This window comes from Cataglyphis hispanica, chromosome 24 (assembly GCF_021464435.1).
Source record: "Cataglyphis hispanica isolate Lineage 1 chromosome 24, ULB_Chis1_1.0, whole genome shotgun sequence".
NCBI classification, from domain to species: domain Eukaryota; kingdom Metazoa; phylum Arthropoda; class Insecta; order Hymenoptera; family Formicidae; genus Cataglyphis; species Cataglyphis hispanica.
The window spans coordinates 2241452-2255385 of NC_065977.1; the positions used below are offsets into that span (position 1 = coordinate 2241452).

At 26.1% G+C, this 13934-nt stretch overlaps 2 protein-coding genes across 2 annotated transcripts; one reads left to right on the plus strand and one right to left on the minus strand.

The window, feature by feature from the left end:
• Positions 1 to 3001: 3001 nt before the first annotated feature.
• LOC126858178 (pyrimidodiazepine synthase-like) lies at positions 3002 to 6091 on the minus strand. Its single transcript, XM_050608280.1, has 6 exons — positions 5914 to 6091; positions 4762 to 4919; positions 4528 to 4692; positions 4320 to 4452; positions 3975 to 4090; positions 3002 to 3608 (listed from the first exon to the last, which is right to left on the minus strand). The coding sequence occupies exons 1-6, from the start codon at positions 5945 to 5947 to the stop codon at positions 3486 to 3488; spliced, it is 729 nt and encodes a 242-aa protein (XP_050464237.1). The 5' UTR covers positions 5948 to 6091; the 3' UTR covers positions 3002 to 3485.
• Positions 6092 to 7763: 1672 nt separating this feature from the next.
• LOC126858176 (G-protein coupled receptor Mth2-like) lies at positions 7764 to 13732 on the plus strand. The gene is made up of 5 exons (XM_050608277.1): positions 7764 to 9526; positions 9934 to 10012; positions 11025 to 11203; positions 11373 to 11538; positions 12766 to 13732. Exons 1-5 carry the CDS (start codon positions 7900 to 7902, stop codon positions 13112 to 13114), a joined length of 2400 nt encoding a protein of 799 aa, XP_050464234.1. The 5' UTR covers positions 7764 to 7899; the 3' UTR covers positions 13115 to 13732.
• The last annotated feature ends 202 nt before the right edge of the window (positions 13733 to 13934 follow it).

A 13934-nucleotide genomic window follows, 5' to 3' on the forward strand; every position in this document is an offset into this window, starting at 1 on the left:
TAGAAAAGACACGCAATATTGTATATATAATATCTTTTTATTTTTTTTATTTTTATAGAACTCTCATATAAAAATTATCAAATATAGATATCTAAAAAATTTATCCGCCCGTGAAGTAGACATCAATAAAGATAAATTCAAATCAATTGTGCATCACATTGAAAGTGACACTGAATTGTTTAATCACCTATATTGAATTGTAAAGATTTACGATCGACTTATATATAATATATAGTAAAATGTAACAGTTTATATAAGACAGAAATACATAAACAAATATAGATCGGCAATAGCTAATGATATGAACGCGTTATCAACAAAAATTGGGTTCATATATATGTATATGATAAGCAATTATATAACGCAATAAATTATTAATACGTATAGTTAATGCTGTTATTAAAATATTAATAAAATAATATTGTTATATTGGTGCTCTAAAAATATAAATAGAAATAACCTATATAATATAATAGAAATCTGTGATACATCTTGAATATTTTCTTAAATTTTTCGCAAATTCGTTTTTTGTTGATAACGCCGGATAAAATCGATATAAAAAAAAAATAAGTTTCCTACATACTCAATATTACATTTATAGTATATTCTCTCTCTGCTTTAATTTTAGTTACAGAGAAGGAGCAAATTATATTCAAATTATATTCACTTGTGAAATGTTTATCAATTTGCCTTATGTAAACTGTGTTTATACTACAAGGTACCCAAACTAAACGTGCTTTAACATAATTTCGTTGGTCAAACAATTATATTAATATATATCAATTTTTCTCTATAAAAATCATTTGTCATCTTTTTTTCATAATTCTTTTAATTTTTCATATATTAGATATTTCAATAACTGACAATGAGTTATAAATTAAAGTTCCAATAATTAAGTCCACTTAAAAAAAACTGAATAGAAAACAGATTCTGTTACTAATTAATTTAGAAACTTGATTTTATTTTGAAAGCTATAATTTCACGCAAGATACATTAGAATATAAAAATTGATTATTTCAGGTCTCAATAGCAAAGATACACTATCAAGATACACTAATTTTTTGAATCTTTGAAAGTAAATTAATAAATCTTATTATATATATTTTTTAATTGAAATTAAATGAAATTAAGATCTTGCCTTAAACGCCTTAAATGACTTTTAACGCGATAGCATGAGATAATGTCTTTCCAGACATATAAGTCTATTACGCTGTTTGAGAAATGTTTCAGAAACTGTGATGCGTATGTTATATGCTATTACAAATTACACTGTTTTAAGAACTATTTTTATCCGATCGCGATTTAAAAAAATTGCTTCATGTAGCTAGGTTCTTCTAATGTACACTATTTGTAAAACTTTCGGCTCGAGGCTGTTCTTAAGAGATATATTTCAATGATATGATATATATATTTGTTTCATAGAAAAAAAATAGAAGATAATCAAAAAAATAAAGCGTGGATATATATGATTTTAGATATATATGCGGTGCTACAAATATGAGTTTTATCGTTTGAAACGAGATATTGAAATAATCTTTCTCTCCTTAACAATCCTGATACTTGACTCAATTTGTTTCATTTTTTATAGTTAATATATTTTATAATTTGTAGACTGACAAATTCTCGTCACATAGAATAATGTAAAATTATGTAAGAAATTATTAATTTATTATTATAATTAATTATTAATTTATTGTGTAAGAAATTATTAATTTTAAATATGATAAAATATTTATGTAGTAATATAAATTCTGGCTTTATTAAAAAAATTTTAATACAATTTCTAAATTCTTTTAAACGTATAATTTATGTTAACACATTATAGATATTGTATTATTGATTAAATAATATATAAAATAATAAAAAATCTCATATAATAAATTGCCAAAATAACTAGAAGAACCTTGAAGAACCAGGAGAATTTTGACAGATTCGATTATCAGTATAATATCGCAACAGTTATGAATTTTTTGTTGAAAAATTTGATGATTAAAAAATGATAATTTAAAATATATTATAATGTTGTAGATTTAAAATACATTATAATTAAAACAATAATGACATATTACTCGATATAGAAATATACACACAATGAAAAAACGAAGCTTCCTTAGAAAGCAAAAATATATAAAATATCATTTCAATAAGATATCACATGTAAAAATTCAAATGTAAAATTTTCAATTTCAAATGTAAAAATGTAAAAAAAATTTTTTTTTTATTTTAATTATTAAATAAAATATATAAAATTATTCAACAACAGTATTATTTTTATTATGATAATAATTTAAAAGTACCATTTTTATTTCAATGTGAAAATGCAGAAAATATAAATATCGTGATAGCACTAATGATATAAAAAGATATAAGCACATGCCTGGCAATGATTGTGCGACAATTGTCCTTTCCCCGCATTTTGACTAGGAAGATAACAGTGCGTGTAATGTACAAGAAAAATTTTGATTCTGAATACACGGGTTTCGATTGTACATGTTTTAATGTAACACAAACAAACTGATACTGTACGAAAGACATTTGTGATAAATTTTTATCTGAGGTTCACTTTTCAACATTAATAATGCGTGAAAAATACGCAACGATTTGAACATATACATATAGATACGGTATTGACTATCGAAAAATTTATCGAAATACAAGCATATTGCGATTTTAAAATATCGAAATAATTACAGCAAAAGCAGCAAACTTCTCATGATCACTGTTCAATGTAAAACAATTTTAAAATGTATCAAACAACGTGCAGTAGAAAAATAAAAATTCAATCATTTTATATATATATATATATATATATATATATATATATATATATATAGTATTATTTTATTAACTCTAAATATTTAAATAAAAAAGACGATATAATATTTTTTTAACATTTGAAATAACAGTGTAAGAAAAATAAAATGTAAAAACAAAGAATGTATTTATACATCAAAACTTTATTATTGTATATTGAAATTTATTATTGATTAAAAAACATATAAACAATAAAAGATCAACGTATATTATAAATGCTATAATTTACACTTTACATTAACAGTGATTATTATAATTATAATATAGCACAGAATATAATTATGTGCTTCGTTAGTACCTTGTTAAAATGTAGAATGTAATTACTCTTAATAATATTGTGAAATATCTTTTTTAATTACATTTAATACTAAATTACTTTATTTAAATTAGACTGCATCAAGCAGTATTGTAATATAGTTATAAATAAAGTATAAAAAGCGTTGTTGCTACATGGTATGCACGGTTTTTAAAAAAGAGAGTATAAAAATATTACATATTAATCATCACATATTAAACTTATATAAAATTAAGAACGTACAAATGAGATAAGGAAGAAGTATTCAATATACTATTTTTATATTATTGATGTTAATATTATTGGAATGTTAATATGTCATTTATATTAAGCGATATTTATTCTTACGGCATTTTGATATATTACGCAAATGCGTTTAAATATTGTCATAATCAATGTTTCCCGCTTTTGAAGCTTCTATAAATTTTGCAAACTTTTCATAGGAGCATTTGTGTTCCTCGACAAACTTCTGACTTTTCATTTCATCCAACCAGTCCATCTGAGATAAAACAAACAGTGTAATTATTAAATAATTAATTTTTTCAAATGCAAATCAAAAGTCCATTAATGTAACGTTGTGCCGCAGGCATAAAAATTGTATAAATTCGAATAGATCTGATATTAGAAAAATGAAATTTCTCATTAATAAATTTATTAATATTATTTAGATAATTACTTTTGATATTTTTAGCAATTCATTTTTATATAAATAAAAAAATTATTTATACTGTATGATGTTAAATGATAATTTTTAAGAAAAATGTTGCCTGTGCTGTGAGTGAATCTTCTGAAGATCAAACTGTGATAAATGTTTATCCAAACTACTGATATTTATAAAAAATTATATTATGTGTTAAATACTTACAAGATTAGGAAATCTCTCTTTGTCAAGACTTGCACGCTGTTTGTAAAGTATAGTCAGAGCCTTTGCACGCTCAAACCAAGGCCACATTAGAATGTCCAACATACCAGGATTATTTCCTGAAACAATATTATAAAATAAGAATTTAAAAAAATGTAAATATTAATATTTTCCAAGATACAAATCTTACTTATTATTTAGAATCAGAAGACTAGAAAAACATTATTAATAATAAACATATTAATAATACTATTAATTATATAATAGTATTTATATAATTATATAATACAAATTAATTTCTGAAAAGAGATATTTAAAGAAAGAAAAATAAGATAAAGTTATACAAACCTCCAAAAAAAGGTGTCTTGCGTACACCAAGCTCTTCTTCAAATTCTTGTAGATTGTCCATTGCCTCAACTATAATCTCTTCAAATTTTCTCTTATCTTTGTCATGTATACAATTTGAGAAAGTGTCCATAATCTGTAAAAAAAAATATTTATTAAAAAACTGACTCTATTTCGTTCCTTGAAAAAATTAGACCAATGTTATAGATACCTTAGAAAAATGATCTAATAGTTCTAAATCACGATTTTTTGTTTTATCATTGTATAAAGGAGGCACAGGATATTTTTGATCCAAGTAATTTGCTATTGCAACAGAATCTGTTATTACTTTATCATCTATGTCTACGTAAGCTGGCACTTTGCCCTCTGGATGAATCTAAAATGAAAGTATATTTGTATAAATAGCAAAAAACTGTTAAAAAATTTGTTAAAAATTACTCTTTACTTGGAAATACCAGTCCGGCTTATTGTGCAAATTAATATTGACAATGTCATGAGGAATCTGTTTTAGAGTGAGTATCAGTCGTACTCTGTGAGCGAAAGGACAATATTTCATACTGTACAAACGCCCTTGATTCTTTACTGGTTCTGGCTTTTTAGAGCCTAAAACAAAATTTATAAGTAATCTCAATATAATATGTATAATATGTGATAAATATTTTTTTTCTTTTTCTTTTTCTTCTTTTCTTTTATTGATACTGAATGGTATAGCTTTCTGTTCCCACAAACAAATTGTAAAGCTTTGAATAGGACTATTATAAGAATATACGCAAATCTGTATTTTACACAGTATGTTCAAAGAAAATTAGTAGCTTCAGAAAATTTTGTCTAAATTCTAGCATGTGCAAATATCCATTCAATCTTTTTATTCCTCAGAGATAGCGTTTCCAATTTATCTTTTATATGCAAGACGTAACAATTTTTTTTCTTTGATGAAATTTGTAGAGGCTAAGGACTCCATCACATTGCAGAGATACATGAAGATAACAAATTTGGTAATATCTTTAACGGCAATAATTTTTATACAATATAGAATGGCTAGAGCTTTGACAGTGTATACGAAGGCATATGAACAGAATCTTAATAACATTTGCAGGAGAAAAGAATTGCAAATCCCACATAGTATCTTGTTTCCATTTTTGTGGTGTCCAAGTAAAATATCTTATGATTCTTCATAATATAAATATAAATATTGTAATTAAAAAAATCAGCTGAAAAATTGGAGAATTTCTTATTTCATCCACAACTGCAGAAAATGTAAAATTTTATGTAAGAGAAATATGGACGTTATAATTATAAAAAAGTACTAAGTTGCTATACAGCTTGCCGATGATCAGATAGAAGGCCCTTGAAAGAGATTTAAGAATATATTTTAATCTGACAATGAGCTGCATAAATCAACATTTGAGCACTCATTCGCAAGGATTACATTTATAGGGATGGATTGTTTAAGATTGTTTCCAGAGAATAATTTGATAGACTACTTGTTGTATCTTTTCTAATTTCTCCATACTCCATACTCCTTTTATAAGCAATTTATACATGTTAATAAGATTTTTTCAATATATATATCTCAATTGATGCAAAGATTATTTACCATTTGCCAGATGCGGAGAACTGGAGGAATTCATCTATAAATAATCCTTTCGCAAACCTAGATTAATATTGCGTCGAATTGGAATTTGAGGCAAATCTGATAAATTTTTTTTATTATAATAAAAAGAAATGTATACACACAAGCACAAGTAGTATTCTTAGAGACGTCTTTTCTTGCGCATGCGCACCACAATGGTAGTGATATTCAAGATTGAATGATATATGCATGTAGTAAATAAGAAAATATTAATATATTTATAATAATATTGAAATATTTAATTAGAAAACAATATATATTGCAAATCTAAAAAGAAATTTGCAATTATTTAATATATCTTGATAAATATTTTTTTTATTAATTTTTACAGAGCAGTCTTTCAAATTGTTTCTAGAAATAAAAAAAATCATTTTTAATAAGAGCGTCTTTTTTATAACTTTTTATAATTTAGTACTTCAATAAAGCCACACTTAGTACGGATATGTGAAAAAAAACATCGACATTTTTCCAAAAACATCGATATTTTCCAAATCATTAAGAGAATCGTGCTCAGATTTTACATAGATACTCAGAAAGAAATTTGCATATGTTTTTCATCTGTCAATGTTTCAACATATGACACATATCCTTAAGCAGCCGCTTTTATAATCAACATAACTGTGCAAAAAATTTCAAATGTTTCTTCTTTTATGTATTATATACAGATTTTACTTTTATATATTATTGCAGATTTTACTCTCTGATTTTTTGTAGGAAGACAAATCCAAAAAATATAAAATATAAATAAATAAAAATAAATATAAAGCATAAATTAATCGCATGTTTGATTTTTCTGCATATACAGTTTCTACATTTCTATGATTGTCAGTGCAACTATTTTTATTATATAATCTGATCAGATCATTAACATGCGTTTCACAATATCTTTGAAAGTTCAAGGCAATTGAGTGTCTAAATCTAAATATAAAATAATATTATATCTGATTTGGCTTATCACTATTTTCGGTAAAATAAACGATTAAAATAATTAAAAATAATACAATTTAATGCAAAATCTTGACTCTGCTATAATATGTTTTTATTTAATTAATTAATTTATTTATATTGATCAACGCAATATCTAGATATCGACAATAATTTTTTATTATAATGATAGTTTCTCATAGATTTAAGATCCGATAATCTATAATCTAATATACAATTGAAGGGATTGTATATAGGTGATAAATCTTTGTGATTACGCATGATTTGGAGTTAAACTTATAGTGTCTCTTGATATTAAGATGTAGCAGCGTAGCACATGTGTGTTATTCCGGCATGCAAACTGGTTTTTAAATATTTTTTTTTTATTCAGTTTTACACTACTAAGCATCAATATCTATAGAGTGGAATAAAAGTATTAATGAATAAACTGGGATATATTTAAAATAATTTTATCTTTCGATCACATATTTTTTTGTAGATCAAAATTATCACAAGTAAAATTGAAAGAAATGTTTATTGCGGAGAAAATAGAATTTTTACAGTACATATACTATAGATTTATTGCTTTTCTGAACAATTTTTTCGATTATGTATAAGCATTTGATGCAAATTAAAAATTTTCTCTGCTTTAATATTAGTTAATCGCTGCAAGTATATCTATTTTTACAATAATTTCTTTGGAAGCAAAGAAACGCAAGATTAAATGTCTAAATAGCAAAATGTTTAAAATTATCTTATTGCTAGATTAATCGAGTCATCATCTGAGGTTTGTTAATAAAGCTTTTTGTTTAGACCACCCTGTATACATGGCTTTATAGCAGCAGATAAATTCTTCTTCGATTCATTATCTCCTATAGTCTCATCGCGTTTCTCTATCTTCTCTAGTTCATTTAGAAAATTGTGTGTCCGTGTGAGCGTTAAATATAACCACTCTCTAAAACTGCCATAAAAAGAAACTACGAATGTTTTTTTTCTAAGCAAATTTGACGTCTCAAACAATTAACGATGTGTGGAAAAAGTCTTGCGTTTTGGTGTTGCATGCTTCCACTCATCGCTTCATCCTCGGAGCTTTGGCCAAATTCCACGAATGACGATGGGGAAAAAAATTATTCGACAGTGCGATATCAATTTGATGCTAACACCATGAGAAACTATAATGACGAAAAGAATTTGGTGTGGTATAATTTGCACGAAAATTTCACCAAAAATAATAATGTGCAGTACGCGCATCGCATTTATAAGAGCAACAACCGCAAGGATGACCACTTGATGCAGCATAAATTTCAAGCTCATGCCATCGCAAGGAGTTATGAGAATGATAGGCAAATGCCTGAAAAATCTCGAACAAACTCAGCACAGACTGGCGACGAGAATAATTTCATGTCACAAGAAATCCATAGAAATTTGAAATGGCCCATAAGCAAGGACGGTTTTACATCGCGCGATTATCTTGAAAATTTCGATACTGAGAAAAATAAAAATCATATTATTCCGTATAAAATGTGCGACAATATTGCCTGCATTCGATTATGCTGTCCTTTTGGTAATCATTTAGTTAATGGAAAATGTATTGCCGGACAAGATACATTTATTTTTCTGCAAAACATGTACGGATACATTAATGATTCGTTGCAAAACGAAAGCAAGAACGTAGACGAACTATTTCTTCTGATCGTTCAAGATCCATGTCCACAGACTGGGAAGTATTTATTTAATTCCTACCAAAATATGTTTCTCGTCGATGGCTCTTTGTATCTATCGTATTACAAAACAATCATCAAATCAACATCCTATTGTCTCGCTATCATAGATGAAAACATATTTGCCGTGAACGTTTGCTTGGAGATTATGAAGAAGATCATGAATGAGACCACAACTCATAATAAAACTGCAATTTTTTCGAATAGTACAAATGAAAACTTAAAGAGAATCACGAATGGTTCTACGTCATACGCTCCCTTTAAAAATTACAATAGAGATGGCAATAAAAACAATATCATTCCGTACAACATCTGCGACAATATTACTTGTATTCGGTTATGCTGTCCTTTCGGTAATCGCCTGATTAATGGAAAATGCATTGCCGTACAGGATAGCTTTATTTTGCTGCGGAATATATATGGATACGTAAATAATTCAGCGCAGAAGAAAAGCAAAATTATTAAAGACGATTCATTTCTTCTGGTCGTTAACGACCCGTGTCAACAGACTGGATACTGGACGTTTAATCCCTATTACAACGTATTTCTTCTTAATGGATCTTTGTATTTACCCTATTACAAAAAAATTGTCGAATCAACATCCTATTGCCTCGCTGACGTGGGTCAAAACAATTTTGTTGTGAACGTTTGCCGTGACATTATGAAAAAGATTATAAATAAGTCTATAAACTACAATAGTGATGTAATTGAACCGATTAGTACAATTAGAATCCTAGTTGTGTCCGGTCAAATAGGGCTTATACTGTTTTCGTTGGTGATATTCATAGTGTACTCTATGCCAGAGCTTCGAAATATGCACGGTTACATATTGCGTAGATATAGCGGCTCGTTAGTCATCGGGTACACGATTGGATTAGTGAACTTAATAATCAGGAAGGATGCTATAGGAGACTCTATCTGTATCGCATGTGGTATATCATATTCAAATTATTATTTAATATAACAACCCAGAAATATGCAGCATGTAAATCTATTAGGATTATTATTAGGGTATATATTGACGAATTAATACTTTTTGGTAACTTTAATATGTAATTTATAATTGAAAATTTTATATTATTCATATTATTCTATATATTTTTCTATGTTAGCAAAATTTTGCAGAATTATGTCTTAAATTAAAAAATTATTAAATTTAACATTCGCATATACTTGTTAGATCGTCTTTAATAAGGTCTTTTTTTATCAATTTGCTGTGCAAAAAGTTAATCTGTAAACAGAAGAATTTTTTTCACAAACGCATTTAATATAATTGTAAATATCATCGATAGTTTGCAGAAACTCATAAATTAATACGTCGCTTATTCCATTGTTTCAGCTTTAGTCAAATACTATACCTTTTTAGGAAGCTGGTTCTGGCTAAATGTAATGAGTTTCGATATGTGGCGTACATTTAGGTAAGCTGTCAAATATCCCATATGATACATAATTGTTTGTTATAATATTTCAGTTATAAATATTTCAATTATAAGATTGTGAATCTTCATAAGATTAAATTATATTATATAACATGAGAAAATATTCTTTTATTGTATTAGAAAATTTGTATTATATATATCTACTATATAAATATACTATATAAATATGTTATACTATATATAACCATATGTTCACACACGTATACACATATTATATTATATATGTACTTATAACGATTTGTAAAAACAGCAACAGAAAACTACATAATGTTTTAAATAGAATATAGAAGATTGCGTATGTCATTTTTTGCTTGAAAGTGTAAATTACTATTGAGCTGAAAATCCTATAAGTTTAGTACACACACACACAGAAATCATTTAAATTATTTTTATAATCTAAAATATGTATAACGTTTTTCTATATATTTTAAAATTTTTATAAAGATTAAAAAATTTTATTGGCTGAAGATTAATTTTTCCATTTTGTGAGATTAAATTTAATTTTTAAAAGCAAAATAATATTGTATTGAATTAATATTTTAAATTATTGTATTTATGAATTTTCATTACATTGTCTAATTCATGATATAACATTACAAGCTCTATCTCACAATCAGTTTCTCTTCTCTTTAACATTTCAAGATGTTGAAATTGATATCATTTTGATTTTTTTTCTCTTTTTTTTTTCCTCTAACAATAAACATAAAAACGACAAACTTTTTTTACAAAAATTCCAATTTTTTTGCTAAAATTTTATCTACTAAATGAAAGTTAAACTCAAAATTGCCATGTCTGTTATGTGCAAATATATGTAAACACATAGTTTTTATAATATTGTGATGTTAGATAAAGTAAATCAATTTTTATAGTTATATATAGTAGATTTTTTTGAAATGTGGATCAAAAATATATCTATTTTATAGTGCATTAGCATTACAACTTCTTCTATTTTTATCATTTAAATATGAAGTAAAAATTGTGCGCTTCACAGACAATTTTGCCCGTTACAAAGAAATACGAAACAACAGGAGAGAAAAAAATTAATCATGTATTCTGTCTACGCATGGGGAATCCCCTTTTTATTCGCTATCATTTGTGGCATAATGGATTTTGTACCTGGCATACCAGAAAACCTCCGACCGGAATTTAGTGTCAAGTGTTCGTTTAATAGTAAGTGAATGCTATATTAATAGATAATTTAATTAATGCTAGCACATAAAAATAAAAAATAATACAACTATAAATATAAGTATTTTGTTGAAATTAAAAATGTGTTTTATGCACTCCCAAAATTTATGAAAAACAATAATATATTTATATTTTTTTATAATATTTTCAGAAAATGTGCCATATTTATTATATTTTCACGAAATTGTAATTATCTCTATTATCATTAGCATTTGTTTGCTCGTCTGTACGGCACGAAATATCGCACATTACGAAAAAGATATTGCTCATCTTTTGAGAGATTCGGAAAGCCGGCGTTATAATATCAACAAGCAATGGTATGTAAATAATATATTTGCATCAATGCGTGATAACTTATCCTATTGAATAATATAATATATAAATAAAATATGTATGCTGATATATATATGACATATATGATAAAACATATATGCCAAGATATCGATAAATAAAAATTTATCAACAACATTATATTCACATACATTTTACATACATATATATACATTTTTAATAATAAAGAGAAAAAAAAGAAAGATATCATTTTGAGACGAGCACATATTTGTGTGGCAATGTGTTTTTATAATTAATTTTATAATTAATTTTAAAGAAGCATACACATCGCCGTCTTTCAATCGCGTTTTCTCAAGTAAATTTGCGTGAAGATAATAAAAGTAAAGACAAATTGTAAATGCCTTTTTTATAATAACAGCAATAGGGATCAGGATAATAACAATTAAGTGGAAAAACTGACAGATAAAAGTCCAGGCGCGAGAATTAATGCGCGAACTTATTATTGTTAAATTTAATTAGCTAATGTGCATTAAAAATGTACGTATCGGTCCGTTTTTTGGTCCATCACATTGGATATAAATATATAAAGATCAAATTGAAATTTCTAAAATTGGCATATAGAACATTTGCAGTTGAAATCTAAAATTAAAATTGGTCAGAAAAGAGGCTCTTTAAAATTCGCATGAAATTTGTACAAATAAATGCTCACTGCACTCGTATACATAAATTTCGATATACATGTGTACCTTTCTACATCTCCAAAATCCACGATGCACGAATTACACATATCATATTAAAAATTATTATTTTTAATTATATGAATGCCGCATGAAGCCGTGACATTCCGAAATGTTTAAAACAGCTTTTAGAACGAGAGAATATAAAAATACCGCAGAGTACTGCATTCTAATTATTCGTTTTTAATTCTAAATACGAATTTAATTTTAATATACCATGCTGAAGATGGACTAAAAGACATTCAAAATTGATGTCTAAGACTGATTTTTAATGCGTATGTATCTGAAGTTTAATAATAAAAACTTTGCGTACCAATAATCGCGCTTTGGCTCTTCATTGCTCGTTTCTTCATGTAGAATTGCAATACTCTGATTCTATGACTGTTGTTATGATATTTATTTTTAATAAACATACATAATTTTAAATGTTCTCAATCACAAACTTATTAATTATCATTACCATCAAAAATGTAAAAGTTTATTTTAATTATTTAATTATTTTTAATTATTTTGCAGGTTTAATCTATATCTGGAAATAACTAAAGTACTATTTATCATCATTTGCATAAAATCATACATGTATTGTATCTATATATTGTATAATGAACAGTCATTTTCCGTTTCTTATACCTCTTTTACGCTGGAAATCTTACAAAACTTTTGCATTTTCATTATATTTATATGGAAGAGCAAGATTAAGAAGCTGCTGCTAAAGCGATTTGATTGCCACAATCGCAAAACTCAACACGCATCCTCAAATAATTGTACTACTACGTCAGTAATGATTTCTCTGTCAAATAAGATAAATCTTTTCAAAAAAACGGACCGTCGTGCAGAAAGTTCGTCTGATTCGACCGACCTTTAGTGCTATAATGCGCGACAAGAGATTCGAATTCTATCGTAAATTAAAGATCGGCGGTTAATTATTACAGTTATTAATTACAACACTAAAACAATTGTTTAATCGATGATTAATTTTACATTATTATACGTTGACCATTTTGTTTGACAAAATGGTAGTCCTGATCCATCTATCAAATGTGTTTTTGTCTATTTCTCCTTTTTTTTCCTTTTATCCGTTTTTTTCCCAGTTTTCTGATTTTTACTTTTTAATGATATATTCATAAGCCTTTCTTTTTTTAATGTCTTGTACAGTTTGTATTTTTTAATTTTTTGATGTCAATTTTATTAACATTATCAAAAATTGTTGATACATCAACTTGAATTAAACGTAAAAATATTATATAAAAAATTATATATTGAATTATCCTATATTTATATTATTATTAGTAATGTAATAGAAACATTGTGTAAAGCGTGTATCGATAAATGGTCTCACTGATTTGTGTATGCCAGTTTTGATATTTATATGAATATGACTATTATCAATAACATCATGTTGTGATAAAAATATATCTGACATATACACAATGATTGACAATTTTAATCTTAATCAACTCTAGATAAAATATATATACATATATACTGCCTTGTCGATGTAAACATTAGCGCGCTATTATTTATGTTATATATATAACATAAATAATAGCGCGCTAATGTTTACATCGACAAGACAGTATACCATATGTTATTGACATTTTGCAGCCGAAAATATTTTGTGTATTGTGATGTATACAAGCGGAATAATAAATTATACAAATATTTTAAATTATAAATCAATTATT

Coding starts and splice junctions, on each gene's coding strand:
- LOC126858178 (XM_050608280.1), bottom strand. CDS start 5,947: ATGAATTCCTCCAGTTCTCCGCATCTGGCAAATG. Junction 4,920..5,913: donor TTCTCCGCATCTGGCAAATG/GTAAATAATCTT, acceptor ATTTTGTTTTAG/GCTCTAAAAAGCCAGAACCA. Junction 4,693..4,761: donor AGCCGGACTGGTATTTCCAA/GTAAAGAGTAAT, acceptor CTTTCATTTTAG/ATTCATCCAGAGGGCAAAGT.
- LOC126858176 (XM_050608277.1), top strand. CDS start 7,900: ATGTGTGGAAAAAGTCTTGCGTTTTGGTGTTGCATGCTTCCACTCATC. Junction 9,527..9,933: donor CTCTATCTGTATCGCATGTG/GTATATCATATT, acceptor CCATTGTTTCAG/CTTTAGTCAAATACTATACC. Junction 11,204..11,372: donor TGTCAAGTGTTCGTTTAATA/GTAAGTGAATGC, acceptor TAATATTTTCAG/AAAATGTGCCATATTTATTA.